The following is an 18,628-nucleotide window of genomic DNA, read 5'->3' as shown; positions in this document are numbered from 1 at the left end:
TAGAAATAAGTTGCAAATTCATAATTATTTAATTATAGTTTCCAACAAAGCTGTTTTAATGAATTTATGTGTTAGCTGTATAATTTATATCAAACTTTCATAAATAATATCAAAATAAAACATAAGTTGCAAAAAAAAAAAAAAAAATTGTGAGTTCCCAACAAAATTGTTTTAATGAATTTATGTAGATTTAGACAACTGTATAATTTCTAATTTCTATCAAACTTTCCGAAATACCAAAATAAAATGTAAAAAAGTTGCAAACAAATTCATAATTATTTCATTGTAGCTTCCAACAAAATTGTGTTAATATCTAATTTCTGATTTCTGTCAAACTTTCAGAAATAAATAATTAAATAATTTGCAATATTTTATTACAGCTCTCAACAAAATTGTTTTAATGAATATATTTGGAGTTAGATAAAATAGCTGTATAATTTCTAGCTTTCTAATTTCTAGCCAATTTTCATAAAATAATAAAATAAAATAAGTTACAATATATAATAATAACTCTAAAAGATATGAAAACAAAAAAAACACACATGCATATATATATATATATATATATATATATATATATATATATATATATATAATATATATATATATACATACACATATATAACACACACACACACACACACAGTATACACACATTTTTTAAATGAAATCCTCAATACTCCTCATTGTTGCACACTGAAGACACACAGCAATTGTGAACTTGAGCAAGGAATTACACTGCTATTCTGAGTGGAAACCCTCCCAACCAATGTAGACAAAATCCAGATGTCCATGGTACGGTGCATCACTCAATCCATCATTGAACTGAAAATACCCAACAGTGTCATGATAACACTCCAGTGAGCACCACTGCGGAGGATAATAAATATTCATTCATTCATTCTGTTGAATGGGCTTAATGCTGCTCTTACAGTCCCTGCGGCAGACACAAGTATTCTCCTCCATCTAAGTGGCATGCATTTTTAATACTTTTTATCACATTCAAGGGAGTCAAGAAACAACTGTACGCTATTCAGGACCATTAACCACTCGAGGAGCCGAGATAACATTTGCGTTAACAGGTGTTAGCGTGCCTCTAGTGAAATGGCTGAGCGGCTTAGGTAATTCAAATAAGCAGAACGCGCAACTGCAATTTGTTGCAGGCAGTCAAATTTCACATAAAGCTTTCGTGCCGCGGACAGACTAACAATTTAACCCTTGGCCGGTGGCGATGAGAAACAAAGGATAAAATCAATAATGAAACACTATCGTTTTCTCAATACGTTCGAGCATGTCACGACTGAACAGTAAATCACCCTTGAGATTGTTTCCTGCTGGGGTCGGCCACACGTGCTGTCAGTCTACAACTGACCTTACAGTTGAATATTCACAGTCATTCCCATGAGACAAGGCCCACACAGAGCTCCCCAATCTTTCATTCGTTCCAGCTGCTGCTGGGTCACTCCGAAAAGGCCCGTATCGCTGATGGCTCAGTCACACAAACACTTATACGCAACATGGATCCAGACCACACAGGCGGCGACCTGCTTCAGTTTACTCACCCTTTTGCCCTCTTTCCCTGGTGCTCCTGGTTGACCGGGCAGGCCTCCGTCTCCCTGGGGATGATGGGTAAAGGATCAGGGTTTCAGTTCTCAGAAAGCATTGCAGTACATAAAGCAGGCGGCTCCGGAGGTTTCCACCTGTCCATGGTCATTAATGCTCTCAAAAACATGATTACATCCAGAAGCAAGATTAATGTTAAATATGAGGACAAAACAGCTGGACCTGCCTGGATGGGTTTACATGTCGGCACTTACTAAAGTGCTAAGAGACAGAGGTATGTTCACAGCTCATGGGTGAACTTCATTAAGGAAGGCAAAAAAAGGAAGAAAAAAAAATTAAATAAATTCATGAAAATGCTGCTGAAGCACTTACCTTTTCTCCAGGAATACCTGGGGGACCCTGCACAAAAAAAGAAAAAGAAAAAATATAGATTCTCTGAATATTTTAAATCATCCAAATTGGTCTCTATTTAAGCAACATTTTTAGGCTAAGCTTTATTATCCTAATCTATCTTTGCACTGTCATTAAAAAGTTTGGGGTATGTAAGATGTTTCTGAAAAAAGTCTTTATGCTCACAAAAGCTGTATTTATTTGAAACAAAATACAGTAAAAACAGCAGAATTCTGATATTATTACAATTGAATTATTTTCTATTTTAATATAATTTAAATTGTAATTTATTCTTGTGATTTCCAGCAGTCATCATTCCAGTCTTCAGTGTCTCATGATCCTTCACAAATCATTCTAACATGCCGATGTGATGCTCGAGAAATATTTCTTTTTCATCAATGTTAAAACAGTTGCTTAATATTTTTGTGGAAACCATGATACTTGGAGAAAAAAAAAAGCATCCTTGCTGAATAAAATAATTTCATAATGAACAGAAATCTCTCAAACTTTTGAATTGAATTAAATACAAAAATATCTTGTGTAAAGTCACTAGTTAAATTTGGAAATGCCATTGTTTGCAATAAAGTAACAGAAAATGTTTTAGGTAAATTTAGGTTTTATTGAAGTGCTGCAGATGACATGCTGCCACCATATGCTCAGCACATCTTGTTTTATGTTGTCCCTGAACATGAACCATACTATCGCTCAGAAAATAGATTTAGAACTAGATAGGACAGACTGATCACAATTTTCAATACAAAAGTTACTGTGATGTCGTCTTTTTTTTTTTTTTTTATATATTACATTTTGAGATTTAAAACTTTATGTTTAGCAGTTCTGGCTGGATAAGATGCAGAACGTTCTGAAGAAGCACCAGCAGACTTTTTCTAACTTTTTAATTCAAAACACACTGCATAAATGGCAACAGGGTTACCCTATGAAATATGAAAAATTGCAGGAAAATCCAGGAAAAGGTGGATATAAGTATTGAGTGCTGCCTTACAAGAACTATAATACAATTCTGCATAAAAATCAGTCAAATCTGCACTACTACAGTATGTGCTGAAAGGCACAAAACCCAAATATATTTTACCTGGTCCCCTTTCTGAGCTTGCTGCTCAACCTAGAAGAAAGCAGAAGACAGATTATCACTTGTTTCATTAAACAAACAAAGCAATTAAGTTCAGCTGTAAACTCTGTGAACAAAGGTCAGGAACACATATCATTACAGTACATGAACCACTGAAAGGACAAACTGCAAGACCAGTCACATACACACAAGACACACACACACAGCCTTTCAGATGCAGAGTAAAACAGTGTGGAGTCATCTTTCAGCTGGCATCCTCGAAATTACTGACACATCTTAGAAACAGCTGCAAAAATAGCCATTCGCTCCTTGTGTTCGGTGAAAGTCAGAGAACAAGAGTTTTAAAGGCTCCTAAAACTGTCAGAATGTAACAGGGGAGAGACAGCCTGTGATTTTAGAGGTCGTTAAAAAAAAAAGAGAGCGACAGATGTCTACAACACCCATAACACAATCTAAAAACCTGAAATGTTAAATTTGCTATTTGTTTAAACATCAAGAATTTCAGCCGCTAAAGCTTGGGAGATGTTTTTGTCTTGCACGATTTACAACTTGACTACAAGAGCGAATGGTGATATGGCAAGCGTGTCGTCGGGTCTCACGTTTGCATCCCTGGTATTCCTGCTTGTCCTCATAAAATGTAAAATTAGCATGAGTAAATAACTGTTATGCCCTGATATAGTTCCGCTGGGGTTAGATTAATGTTTATGTCACATAAAGGGCCAGAGCTGCAGTACTATATCCATACACACAAAAGAACATACATCCCATTCTGGTGTCTTATGAGATGTAGTGGACGTGTCCCTCATATAATGTGTGGAAATATTAGCTCTCTACTTGCAGGACACGTCTAACCTCCAGTCTGTCCACACTGCTGTTGGTCGCCCCTGACTGAGCACGTGTTGGCTCTTCTGTGCTTATTTATTTATTTGTTTCAGTTGAATATAAAGAGAGTGAATGCAGTATTTTCAGAAACATTGCTTACAACACATTTTACAATCCTGCTCACAAACTTGTTTTTGAAAGATGTCTTAAAATTGCATTTACTCGAACAAAATACAGTAAAAATATTGTGAAATATTATTACAGTTTCAAATAACTGGTTTCTATTTTATTAGATTAAAAAAAAAAAAAAGCAATTTATTCATGTGATTCAAAGCTGAATTTTCAGCAGCCATTACTCTATCATCTTCGGTGTCACATGATCCTTCAGAAATCATTCTAATATGATGGATTGGTGATCAAGAAACATTTCTGATTATCAATGTTGAAAAGAGTTATGCTGCTTAATATTTGTGTGGAAACTATTGAATAAATAGAAACGTTAACCATTTCCTTAAACCTTAGCATAAATCTCCATAAATCACATTTCAGTGCTCAATCATATCATTAATAATGCAGATCATGCTTCATGGTTGGTTTCGTTTATAAAGAGTCAGTTTTACATTGAGCTATGAAATAACATGCAGGGTTGCTGGAGGATGATGTAAGATACATACCGAGAGTGTTTCCGCTCCTGGCAGACCTGGTTCCCCCTGCAACAGAAAGACAAAATTCAGAGGAGTGGTTACAAATAAAAGCAAATCATCCAAACAACAGCATTTTTTTTCCTTAAATATCCAGAGATGAGTAAAGGATTATGTACAGTTAACACATCATTGGCACATTATAAATCAGGTCTATTTATATAGTGTGTTTAGTATAATGATCAGCTTAACTGTATAATATCCCACTTATTACACAGTTAGTGGCAATTAAATTAAAATATCTGACCACACAATTCTGTAATTTACCAAACAGAATCAAATATTTCAGAGAGATACTTAATTATGCAAATCCAAATGTCAATAATTCGCTTAAACTGATCTGTACTATGGTACAGAAAGCTATTTTGGGAACAGTTCACTCAAAAGGGAAGATATTGTTCCACATTTCAACTCAGTATTCCTCAGAAGAAAGTAAGTCATACAGGTTTGGAACAACAAAATTTTAATTGTCAGGAAAACGATTCCTTTAAGAATAGTTCTGTGAGACATACCTGAAAAAAAAGAAAAAAAAAAAAGAATAAAAAAAAAAAAAAAATATAATAATATATATATATATATATATATATATATATATATATATATATATATATGTATATGTGTATATATATATATGTGTTTGTGTGTGTGTGTGTGTGTGTGTGTGTGTGTGTGTGTGTGTGTGTGTGTGTGTTGTGTAATTTAATAAAACGACTGAGCTGTTCCTATATCTGTGCTTATCTGCTCTTAAATTAAGGACTTTCATATATTCAAGGTTATGAAATACAAGCGGAAACATCAGTTTAAGTCAAAACCCCTTGACAAAAACAGGCAGAGCCTTCCTCAAATTCAATTTAAATCCACAGAAACTCCACATCAAAGTTTGCAGAAATATAAAGTTGTGAACACCTAAAGCTGCCCCGTTTGAAGATATTCCGAGTCATTCTATGTTTGAAGAGCGTGACGTGTCTTTCCCAACTTGTCAGTTTCAATCCGAACTAAGGTTTTTCCTCCCTCCCTCCGTCTGACTGGGAGATGAGATGAAAAGAAGCTGGTTATTCTCTGCTCTAACGCAGAGGAGCTCATTAGAACTTCAAGGCCTGAAAACACTGCATTGACAATTACGTGTGCACGCAGGCACACAAAGAAACCACAAACTGTAAAAGACAATGGGTAATATGGAAGCTAATTAGCGAATAACATTTGCTCTATTGTTTGGAAAGCAGTCCCGCAGTGGTCTGTGTGCACGGGGGGTTGGGGAAGCAGATATCAGAGCAGGAAGCTCTATTCTACATTCTGTTTCACTGAAGTCACATATAAGCTGGAAACTCTGGAAGGCATTTTAAAGGAAAGTTCCAGATTAAAGGTGACTTGTGTTCTACTAACAGCATCTGTGACATGTTGTCTATTACCACGGAAAATAATATGTTTGTGAAAACAAACAAAAATGATGTTTACAGTACACTGATGCACTTAAAACGAAAGTGTTTGGAGAAAGGCATTTTGAAACTCGCATCTTTGGATTTGGTCTCGAGTCATTCTCATGTCATCTGTGCCCCATTTATGTCCACATTGATTACTACTGATATAAATCGACAAGAAATTAAACTACACATTATTATTAGAGACACATTTGATATTTTTATCTTGAAATACTGAGAAATTTAATTTAAAAAAAAAAAAGCGTAAAGGCCCCAGATTTTTGAACCTTGGTGTAACTTTTTTTACTCTGAATATCATCCAATGAATATCCCATTTTCCATTACGTTTAAATTGATTATATAAAATAAGAGTTGACAAATATTTATCTTCTAAAATTAAAATATAATTTCAATATGTACTTTTTACCTAAAAGAGTTTTATACAGCTTCTTATAAACTGCAAAACTCATCTTCGTCACTCTTTTTCTGTACTATGCAGACATTTCCTCAATTCTGTAGTTTGATTTTTGTGATGCCATATTCTAACAAATAACTACTGACATTTTGCAAGGCTGTCACCACATATTTATGATTGGATGGGTTGCAGAATCTGCCACTGAGAAACCAATATCCATTGACCGCTAATCTGAATATTGGTCTGGAGGAGTCTCTGGTAGTAATGTCCTGGGCCTGAGATGGGGAAAATATGAGTTCTAGAAAGTTTAGCAGTGACATTTTCAAACTTTAAAGTGTTAAAATTATTAAAAAAATAAAAGAACCTTGAAAATGTTCAGGCAAGTATAATTTGCATATATAAAGACCTCTGTGGCTTTCTATATACCTCATAGAAAAATTCTAGAAAGCTCACTGACTGAAAAACTTCCCTAAGATCATAGAGACTATGCCTCGATCTCTCTCTGTGCTACAGTTTGTAAAGGTTGGTACAAGAAATCAAACTTGCAGGGCGACTTACTTTATCACCTTTGAGACCAGGTAGGCCTTGAGGTCCAGGATCTCCTTTCAAACCCTGAGGAGACACAATGAACAAGAGCCAGTTTAATCACAACATCCTAGCAGGACAACTTTCCAGTCAGCAGACAATGTATCAGTTTGACTTCCCCCAAGTTAGGAATTCAGCAGGGAGCCGCTCCAGCCATCATATAGTGAAAATCATGTCAGTGAAGCACAGTGGCTTATCTCAATGATGGCGAGAATGAGTGTCTCGAGGTGTTGAGATGGCCTCATTTAAATGACAAATCTGTTTTCTCACTTCTGTGCTTTTTAGTGAATGATTTGCACAAACTGCACACCTTAAATACACACACAAAACCACACACTCGTTTTCTCAAGCCTTCCGGATGGAGCCAGGATTAGAATTCCCATCACCTGCCTGCCAGGGTTTTGTGAGAGGGAATCTGATTGGAGATAAGGCAAAACCACAGGCAAAGTCAAAACTGCTAGTGCTGGAAAGCAAAAGAGAAAGAACAGGTGGGGGGGGGGGGGGGGGGGGGGGTACAAGAAGGTGAGGGAGGGGAAACCAGCCGAGTAGAGGTGGCTGATAAATGAGGCCTGACACATATCGACGGGCTAAATTTACAGCGGCTCTTGTTAGGTGTGACACATCAAGACCGGCAGCTACACAGAGAGAGATCTCTGAAATAAGTCAGAAGGTACTTAGAGAGACTGGAACGCTGACCCTCAAAATACAGCAATTTGTCTTAGTTAAGCTTACGAGAGAGACTATTAATACTGAATAATATTAGGGCCAGATGAGTGGATCGCCCTTTTTTAATAATGTCTCCGAGTTCACGGATAGAGATGCGACTAATTTACTCTTATGATGGCGGAGCTTGTCAAGACGGTTGAGTGAAAGCTTGGACTCGAGAACACTAATCTGGAGCCCTTCTCCATAAAACAAGGTCAATACAAATAAGATGCATAGAGACTCTTTTTTTTGTGAAAATGATGATTGTGATGGCTTCATAAACAAATATGATTATTGTATTTGAATTATATTTTAGATATGTAATTTTAGCAGTTCCTTTTCACTTGCACTCTTCTGAACAACAATTAATGGAACTGCAAGAGAGCACTGTTGCTTGATTACTAATTTGGACCATGCTTAGGACAGGACACGACAGGACAGGACAGGACAGGACAGGACAGGACAGGACAGGACAGGACAGATAGAATAGAATAGAATAGAATAGAATAGAATAGAATAGAATAGAATAGAATAGAATAGAATAAATACATATAAAAATTTAATAAAAGCAATAAAATCCAAACAAAAAATAAAATGCATTAAAACAAAAAAGTTAATTAAAATAAATAAAATAAAAATAATAAAATATAAAAAGAAATAAACTTAACTTTAATAAAATTTAAATAAAAAGGAACATAACTACTTCACACTGCTTCCAATAAGAAATTAATATTAAAAAATATATAATTTAAAAAGAACAAAATACATAGAGTACATAAAATATATTATAAAATGTAAATAAAATTTAAAATGTCAAATTACTTGTCCCCAACTCACATGCAACACTCTTCATGTGACATAGTTGTATCCTAAAATTTAAAGCATTTATTGTTGCATAATGCCTATTATTTCACATACTATTTAGAGAAAATGGGCAGTATGCACTGTATACTTGCAGTGTTCAGCAAGTTAGCATTCTGTTACTTTCCACACCTATCGTTCTACACAATCTTTGGCTGAGACTATCAAAGATAGATGCGTGTAAGAATCTGCACTTGATCAGGATTGCAGTACTGTGAAAACACAGGTTAAGGGAAGCTCGTATTGGTACAGTATGATGCAGGCAAGACCTCGACTGCTCTTGATATAAATGATGTATGTTCAGAGGGGTCTTTGGAGAGAGCACCCCTGTCCTGCTTTCAGCACAATCTAATGACTCCTTGAGGGACAAGTGCACCTTTCCTTTGTTGTCCCACCTCCCCAAGAGCAGCCCCAGTTAAAAACAGCTGCATTCGCCCTTTTCAGAGGGACCTGATTTGAGCTCCAGGTCTACAGGCTGCTCCGACCTCGGGAGTGAGGATGGAGAGACTGACTACACAGTTAGCCTCTGCTAGCCCTGGGCATTTCAGCGGGGAGGTGAAGGATGGGTTAAAATCAGGGCTGTGTCCCTCTCTCTGTCTCGTCACGCCAGTGTGAGGTCAAAATGCCGCAGGGATCTCTGCTCACTTGCCTGATAATTATGTACTGCACAGCGCGTCCTGGCTGCAGAACAGGCCAGGTTACAATACAATCTGGCTTCTTCCCAATACAGAGGCACACACACACACACACACACACACACAGCAGTCCCAAGAAGTGTTTGGACACCGTAGCAGCACTTACTATATGAATATCATCACATCAGATTAAATATTAAATCAAGAGGCTTTGATTTTGTTTTAAAGAAATATAGCACAATTAAAACATTTCACAAAAAGATTTTTCTATGAAAGCAGTAAAAGTAATAGTAAAATTCATTCATTCATTTATTCATTAATTTTTCATTTATTTTAATTGTAATTAATTTTAATTTAATTTAAGCTTGAAACAGGCTTCCATAGGTTTCAAATTCCAAAACAATAAGCTGAAAACCTTGGGTTTATACTGCTAGCACACCGCATCAACACCAATTAGTTAAAACAAAGGCTTCCACGGGTTTCACATTATAAAACAACAGATTTAAAATTTAGTGGAAATATTGTTATTCTGATAGGACACTTGTAAGACTTCATACACTAACTCAAAAGAAAAAACTAAATATCCCAAACAGACAAAACCAAACAAAATGAAAACAAACAAAACCAGAAGGAACCAAATGAAGCCGAAAAAAACTAAATAAAGCCAAACAAAACCAAAACAAACCAGATGAAAGCAAGTAAATCTAAACAAACCCAGACGAACGAAACTGAATGAAACCAAACAAAAACAAACCAAACAAAAATTCACATTCACCTTGACACCATTTGTTTAAAATAATAAGTGAGTTCTGAGAAAAGCATGACACAACATGTAGTATACATTTGTTTGGAGATGCAAGTTGATCCAGTATTTTATTAAGCGTGACTTAAGTATCCAAAACTGTGCAACAGATACTTGCAGGCATGTTTACAGACATAATAAACATCCTACAACACCTCTCAAATACACATTTAATGTGCAGCAACTATTTTCCAGAGCTTCTTTTCATCTGTTGGTTGAGATAAAATTTAAATTGAACACAGCCCATCTCAGAGGCATGCAAGTTTTCAGCAGAGAGAACTGTTGATATGCTGAATGGCAGGCCTTCAAAGACCTTTGGAACAAGATCCAGTGGAGTAACAGAGATATCTCAAGCGCTGGCCACAAATGCCAAGGGGGTTACGCCAGGAAATGCTTTTTGTGAGTTTCCATTTGCTCAGCGATTCATTGCTACAAACGTTTGAAGTAGTAGAGCTCAGGATGATACTATCTGAATCAAACGTTCACTTAGGAAAACATGCTGAGCTGCTTCACCATTACCATTGAAATTTCTTAATAAAATCATAAATAATCACTGAACTCAAGATTTCAAATAAAAATTTAAGTATGTCATATGAAAAATTCTTTCTTCTGCTAATCATGTATTGAAAAACAAATTTGCATCTTTTCATAGCTCAGGACATCTAAATTAATGCTACACATAACCTGTCATATTCTGAAGGATAGTGTAACTAACATGCCATGTTATGCTCAACAGACAAGTCATACATGGCGTCACGCACATTCCATTCGAAGCGTTCTCATGTAACCCTGTGGGTCTCAGATATCAGGTATTGACTTTAAAAGACTTAAATTAGTCAGCCATTAGAACGAATTGACTCAGGGTGGTGACTCTCTGTAAATAATGCCATATGTCTAGAGGTACAGTAGATTAATCAAATTTCTTACATCTTCCCCAGGTGATCCCACAGGAACGGCTCTCCAGCTGCTGCCTTTTCACCCTTGCAATCAGAGTAATGATACACAGCATCAAAACGCACACTGAATCTACAGCGCCGTGGCAAAAGAAGGTGACATTCTAGCAGAGTTGTGGCTTTGCAGTCTGAGTGTGATGAGACAGAAAGACTGGGTGCAACAAAATACTACCAAGACAATAAACAGACAATTTATGAGATTATTAGAAGAATCAGATCAATATTTCATGTGCAGTGTCCTCGCCACATGTAGACAACAACAATCATGCTACAAAACTAGTTTGGTTCACAAACGGATGATTCATATGAGCTAGTTCTTTTTAATCAAAAAGACTCAAAAAATCAGTTTTAAATACATAATTTAGCAGTATGAATCATTTAAATGACTCACTCGGTGACTCATTTGAACAATTCTTGACTTGAATCTTTAAAAACGTTCTGCTTGACCATATTTAAGCAGCAAATTAGGAGTTTAAGAGGCAAAAGTTGCTGTTAATAGTAAGAATTAGTGAGAACAGAGATCTTAAAATAAAGTTTGACCATATATACACGGTCACACTTGATTTTAAGATCACTATTTGCTGCTAAAATATGGTCGAGCAGAAATAGGCATTAATATGTGCTTTATAAGTAAGGGATAATCAACGGCTAGCTGTGCATTAAACGATTTGAATGCACGACGTGGAGGTGAAGAACCACCCGACACACAGCGATTCAAATCGTTTAATGCACAGCTAGCCGTTGATTATCCCGCTTTTGCCATGGTCATTTGCCAGCATTCACATATTAAAGATGTTAATAATATTTGCGCTGCAATATTTGACCGGAACGATAAAAATTACGGTTATTTTCATCAGTTACAACTTGTTAGATGTTACTATGGTTACCAATGTTTAAAGTAAGCACATTAATATAGAACGTGATTAAACTGATCTGGAACTACCTGTGCAGTTAAACGAATTTAATCAACACCTGCCAGCCAATCAGAATCGAGTATTCAGAAAGACCATGGCACAAGCACTAATAAATAGGCAATATGCTAATAATATACATATACACATATTATATATTATGGCTAGCTGTTGCATTAAATTAATGCATGTCGTGGAGGCGATGAACACACCCTCCGCGAAGAATTGCGACAGAATCGAGTATTCAGACAGACCATGGCATAAATATATACATTTTGCATTAGTCACACTTGAATGAGTCAGATCAAACAATTTTTTTTATTACACATAGATAACCAGAGTAAATACAAAATGTAGTTTTTAAATAATGATATCGTTTATTAAGGAAAAAAAATACCTTTCCAAACCTTTTTTTGCTCTGATATGCATTATCAGCTGTAATAGGGGTCATATGACGTTGCTAAAAAGAACATTATTTTGTGTATTTGGTGTAATGCAATGCAATGTGTTTATGCCGTTTAAGGTTCAAAAACACATTATTTTCCAAAATTTACATTATTGTTGCTCCTTTATGCCCTATGCCCTGCTCTGTTTTTCACAAAGTTCGTTGTTCTGAAAAGTGATATGTACGCTGATTGGACAGCTATCCAGTGCTTTGTGATTGGCCGAATGCCTCAAGTGTGTGGCGGAAATGTTATGCCCCTTGCCATACTGTGATGCTGTGTCCCGCACAACCAGACAAAACCAATAAAACCCATTACAAACGAGGCATTTGCTGCATCCAGTGGGGACATAATTACAGATTATAATGACTTATACTGTCTTTTTACGCATTGTGTTGCATATCGCGCTGTGTAATCATAAAACCATGTCCGAATCTGTGATCGGAGAAATGACAAACAAGCACTGCTCTACACTGCTCAAAACTTGCATTTGAATCACCAGTGGCAAATTTTTAAATATGTAAATGTACTTACAGACTGTGTGTCAGAAGCGCCAGACTGTCCTTGCAAAGTTGGAACTGCCCCACTTTATAGAAACAGACACTGGCATTGTAGGCTACTCTCACAGGAAACAGTCCTCATCCTCCGTAAAATGCGCAGCACACATCTGAATATTTGGGTTGAACTGTTCTGGAACAGTGTTATAAATACAACTTAACCACTGATTTCTAGTTGTGTCCTCTTTTGGAAGGCCAAACAAAGTAGTTTCGCTTTAACAACGAAACACACAGCGTCTCCACGACATGGCGGTGGAGTTAAATACCAACCCACACAAATAAATGTATATTTATTCAATCAAATCAATAAATAAATTTTTATTTTTTTAATAAATTTGCAAAGATGTTAAAATCCTGTTTTTTGCTGTACCATTATGGTGTATGGAGTGTAGATTGATGTGGGAAAAAAAAGTAATATAAAGCCGTTTAACATAAGGCAGCAACATAAAAAAATTAAGGGACATGAATACTTTCGCAAGGCACTGTGTACATCTCAACTATATATCAGATGTTATCTACAAAATAATTTAATAATAAATGAAATATAGCAGTTATTATTATACAGGACACTCCAAGACAGCAATTAACATAAAACCATAAAAGATGCTTCAAATTGCATTGCATGTAAATTATTGAAAAGGTTATCTTTGAACCCCAATTACACAGTGTGTAGTTAAAGGTATCTGAACCATAGCATGCATATAGCTTCATGTTATATACAGTATATGTAATATGTATCCTGAACATAGTGCATTCTGTATCCTACTGTATATCTGTTTTCACCCGCTTTGCTTGTGTTTGTATTAACACTGGGAAAGCTGAACAACTATCTACATGCAGATGCAACAAAATCAGTGCACATGCACATTAGTGGTCTGGCTGTCTGCAATCAACATACTGTACAAAACAAGGCTACAGCTCAATTAGTGTGTGATTTGAAAGCACTTTATAGTTAAGGTAAGTATGGAAACTGGAAAGTTCTGACTTTTCAACATCAAGGGCAATCATATTTAATGAGGGAAGTTTGGGAAATGCCTCTATTATGTTAAGAAAATGCCGCAGATTTTCAAATAGCAGTTGACGGTGGCTTCGTTGAAGATTTACTGTTTTTGCGTATGCACTAATGCAAGCCTTTTTCAGAGAAAGTAACTGGAAAGACTCAGCCGATGCTATCTACAATTCATCTGCCAGTCATGTTTATGAAATAGCCATTCATTGCAGTAAGGATTTTCCCAAGGAAATGTCAAAGTATTCTTTGTGTCTCATATCTGATATTGCACACTCACATTCTTAAACAATTGCAACTCTCACACTGACGTCATGTAAATACCACTACACCGAATACACGCCTCTGCCCAGATTTCTCAACAAACCGTGTAAAACACTGGCACAAAATGCTCATCTCACAGCTGTGAACTAAGCAGCGATGATACATGTCTATGTTCAATGTCTAGTAAGCAAAGCCGAGTACAGTAGGTTACATCTGCCATAAAACATTTTCTGGGGGAAAAATATGAATGTATTTACAAAGATAAAGGACTGTTAACTCACAAATGCAAGCTGACTTCATTAATAAGACTAATAATTATATACAGCAGATTCAAAACAACTGTGCACATACTGTATATGAATGTGTTTATTTATGTTTATTTATATGTGTTTTATGCATGCACATAAATACCCTCATTCTAATATTGATGAATGTGGATTATTCTGGATAAATGAACACATGCCTGCAGCTAGAAATTAGCATATTACAACCCAAACAATCTCCATATAAAGGTTTTTTGCCCAACCTCTTTCTTGGAACAGCTATTTGTCATATAGGATGCCTTCTTGTTTTCAAGCAGAGTAGAACAGACTGCAGGGTGCAAAGATGCTTTTTTAGATTTTTAAATGTAAATTTTACATTTCACAGTCATTTAAAAATGCTAAACTCAAAACAACAAAAGCTAAAAACAACAGAAAAACACTGCTTACGCATCAGAAATTAAAACTAGCGAGTAGATGTTCAATACTTGAATAGGTATAATAATTCAATACAAAAAGTAAACATTAGTAAACAAACAGCGGAAGAAAGAATAATGGAACACAATGGTTGACCAACAACAGAGACCTCTACCAATTGCCGCCTCATTTCTAAATTGCATTTAAGATAAACAACAACCAAACGAGAAGGGCCTCCTAAAGTATACAATATACTTTCATCATGAGAAAATGTAAACCAGATCTGACAATCTATACATTCAACCATGTTTTTGCACTGAAGCAGAAATCAGAAAGTTCTTGCTTACAATGAACTAAAACCTCTTCCCACCATTACATTATTTAACGAACACAACAGACTGGCGAAAAAAAGTGTTTATTTTCATATCAAAGCTCAATCAGAATTGGCCACAATGGGTGTTTCTGAGGCACTTTGACGGCCAGCTGAATGACATGGGAGGCTGTTCAGTATAAACACACCCCCAAATGTATGGCTAAATCTATCAGACGGGCTGTAAAACTGCCTGTCACCACAGCAGTATAATCAAGGATGGGGCCACTGTACCCTTGCCAATGTCCCTGGCTGGAAAATAAAAACTGACAGTCTCCAAAATAAAAGATGACAACCACTTCAAGTTTCTCATCTGATCCATTATACACACAAGTTGTCCAGAAAAACAGGCATATGCAATTACTACAACCATGGAGAAGAAACCATAACCCCTTTTCAAAAAGCACTAGGTACGATATTTGTATTTACTGTATTTCCTGTAGTAAATGTCTGTGGAAAATGAAAATGCATTAAATGTTATTGTTTTATGAGCCGATTAATGATACATTGAGTTCATCTTTTCATCAAATGCTGACACTTCTGCACACATTTTCCATCAAAAAAATATTGGCCTAAAATTGGCCTAAAAAGAAAAGCTCAAGAAATAAGGGTGGGAAAATGTTTAAAATATACATCTCTTTATACATTTATACAAAGTTTGCTAATCCATTTCTCAAGTGTTGAAGTCTTAAAATATTAACAGAAAACACATTTTGTAAGTATTCCTCCAAGAACTCGCTTTTATTAGATGTAATAAAAGTCAGAACGTTTTTATTTTCTTTTTTTTTCATTATTAAAAAATGAATAAAAAAATCATCATAGCCTGGAGTCCTTGGATGATGTAACAGAACTTCTGTCTCTGACTGAAAAAAAGATATGTCCCCTATAAGATTTCAAAACTCACATGCAGTGCTCAGATCTGTCAAAACAAAGCAATATAAACTTCAATATAAAATACCCACATTTTATAGTTTTTATTCTTACTGTATCTCAATAGCTTCATTTGCTTCATTCTAAAAAAATATAGTACAGCAGTGTCTTCTGTGAACTTACAATTGAAATAGATGTTCCAGCGTGCATGAAAGGATCAGATATGCTTAATGGTCTAGCAGGTGAGGCTGACAGCTGCATGTCGGACCTCAGAAGACGCTAATATGTGACAGTAGTGAGAATGGCTGAGAATATGTGCACCTTGCTGAGCATTTGGTTTCTACAACATGTCACGGCAACTCTCAGTTACGTTTGATTCATTAGAGATCCAATCCAAACTATTTGGTATTTGGTTCCTCAGTGCTGTGTAACAATGCAGCTTTACAAACTGCCAGTGGAAGGATCTAACTGTTCAGTACAGGGATGGGCGAAAAGAATGTGAGAACTGGCTGCCTTTCAATCTAGGAGTATGAATTTAAAGTGAATTCGCAAAGCTGCACAGGATGCCAAATTTGAATGTTAAAATTGAAATTCAAAGAAAATGTAAGTCACAACAGAAGTATTTCATAGTTCAACACAAGTTGACTGCCAAATCCTAATTTGCATCATTAATTTGGACCAAAATCATTACTGTTTCCAAAAATACACCATATGTTGTATGATACAGCTCAACTAGTAATGGTTCTAGCAACATCTAGTTCACAGTGGATAATTCTGGATCTTTACTGTAGGCCTTTACCCTGTTTAAATGTTTACTGAAACAGCCTATTGTTCTCTAATGAGATTCAATTAAACTGTTTTAGTGGTTCTGCATCAGCTCATAATTACAGTTCACTCTCTGTGATGCACAAAGTGCTACCCCATGCTCTCCAGGGGCCAAATAAACACAGCCTCTCTCTTTCTGTCTACAAGTCAGTTGCGTTCTCTTTGGTCTGATCATGGTGAGATGATTACGAATTGGACATTCTTAATTATAGCATTTTAAATTGCCCATCTGCATAAAGGGATTTATATACACATGATGAATATGTATGCAGGTCATTACAAACTCCTAACAGAGCCGCATTGGTTTCCAAGCCACAGCAATTTTATGCAAATGTGTTTGTTTATTTGCTTGTAACGTAGGAGAAAAGAGAACATAGGAGAAAAGGAAGCGTTTGCTTTTTAGAAGTACTGACAGCATGAACCTAGACTCCACTATAGCCATGACTTTGCAGCTAAATCAAATATTAATAGCACGAAATGGAAATCAGAATGTGAATTCTCATAGCGCTAAAGGTGATAAACTGAAGCTGTTTACCTTTCCACCTGCAATGCTCTGCCCTCCCGTCAGGCCAGGTTTACCCCTTCACCAGAAGAAAACTAAACTAGACTTCACTTTTGTGGAAAGAAATTGCCCAGTGCTTGCAAGGCAATAAAAGAACAGTGTCAAAGTTTAAGGGAAGCTTGTATTTTAAGTTTTGGATCTGCATACATTTGTAAAATTGAGGAAGTCTGCAGCAAAATGGAAGGGAATTCAGGGCTTTTTAGAGAAGTTAAACTGATGTCAAGTTTTTAGCCAAGTTTATGAAGTCTTAAAGTGAAAAAAACATGAAAATTTATATGACTATTACTTAATGGATTACAATGAACTGTAACCCTGTAACTATGATCAATAATATGGAAACAAACATTAAAGGATTCTGTAAAAATACAGCACAATGTAACTTGTTAATATGAAGGACATTTGTTTATCACAGGTGTTTAAGCTGTATTTTTTTTAAGCTGTACATTTATTGTTTGTGTTGTGTTTTAGAGTTGAAAGATGGCCATAAACATAACAGAAAAGGTAATTTTCAGCCAGGAATTTATCAATTCCTCAAAATTCAAAATTTACCATTTACGCCACAATAAAATGTACATAAAGTTTAATTAACAATTTGGATGCTGGTCTCAAATATTGTACATGTAATTAATCTGATTAATGCATATTGTCTAATTAAAAACTTTTTAATATAAAATGTACAAAATACACAGTGTTTAAAGTCTGAAATCATTAAACAATTCAAACTTAATAAGAGCAGTGGAAGAAAAAAGGAATTTCAATACAGTGTTGCCCTGTAAACAAAAAATTATTTGTGCTGAACAAAATGCCACATTTTAGGACCTTAATATTTTGCCAGCCTAAACTCAGTCAGAGTCTTCTTAAACTTCACAAAAACTGTAAAGCCTATCTCCAGCAGCTACCGCAGTTCCAGTAAGTAATTCCCTTCAATCAAAGCCTTTTCTTCCACAAAGCAACTCTCTGATTAAGACTCCAGAAGTGAACAGCTCAGTCCGATACAAAGCATGTGAAGCCATGAACCTGCAGACATTGTCCTCTGTGGTCTGTCAGCATCTAATCCCAACCGACTGATGGAAAAGATCCCATCGCAGTAATCTGATTTCAGGCCTCTCAAGACACCCCAGGATAAAATAAACCTTTCTAGCAGATTATATGCATCTGGTGAAGATCCACTGGCAGACAAAAAAAAAAAAAAAAAAAAAAAAA

At 35.8% G+C, this 18,628-nt stretch overlaps 1 protein-coding gene across 2 annotated transcripts in view; it reads right to left on the bottom strand.

The window, feature by feature from the left end:
- Positions 1 to 18,628, bottom strand: part of LOC109082129 (collagen alpha-1(XIX) chain-like) — a 125,133-nt gene that overhangs the window by 83,076 nt on the left and 23,429 nt on the right. For both annotated transcript variants that reach the window (XM_042737393.1, XM_042737392.1), the window contains 5 exons: positions 6,958 to 7,011; positions 4,540 to 4,575; positions 3,047 to 3,076; positions 1,936 to 1,962; positions 1,563 to 1,616 (listed from right to left, as the gene is read on the bottom strand). In XM_042737393.1, the coding sequence (XP_042593327.1) occupies positions 1,563 to 1,616; positions 1,936 to 1,962; positions 3,047 to 3,076; positions 4,540 to 4,575; positions 6,958 to 7,011 (201 nt within the window). The remainder of the gene's footprint in view (positions 1 to 1,562; positions 1,617 to 1,935; positions 1,963 to 3,046; positions 3,077 to 4,539; positions 4,576 to 6,957; positions 7,012 to 18,628) is intronic.

The sequence above is a fragment of the Cyprinus carpio genome, chromosome B13 (genome assembly GCF_018340385.1).
Source record: "Cyprinus carpio isolate SPL01 chromosome B13, ASM1834038v1, whole genome shotgun sequence".
In the NCBI taxonomy this organism is placed as follows: domain Eukaryota; kingdom Metazoa; phylum Chordata; class Actinopteri; order Cypriniformes; family Cyprinidae; genus Cyprinus; species Cyprinus carpio.
Note: the sequence above shows the minus strand (reverse complement) of the source record. Positions and strands in the feature narration are given on the sequence as shown.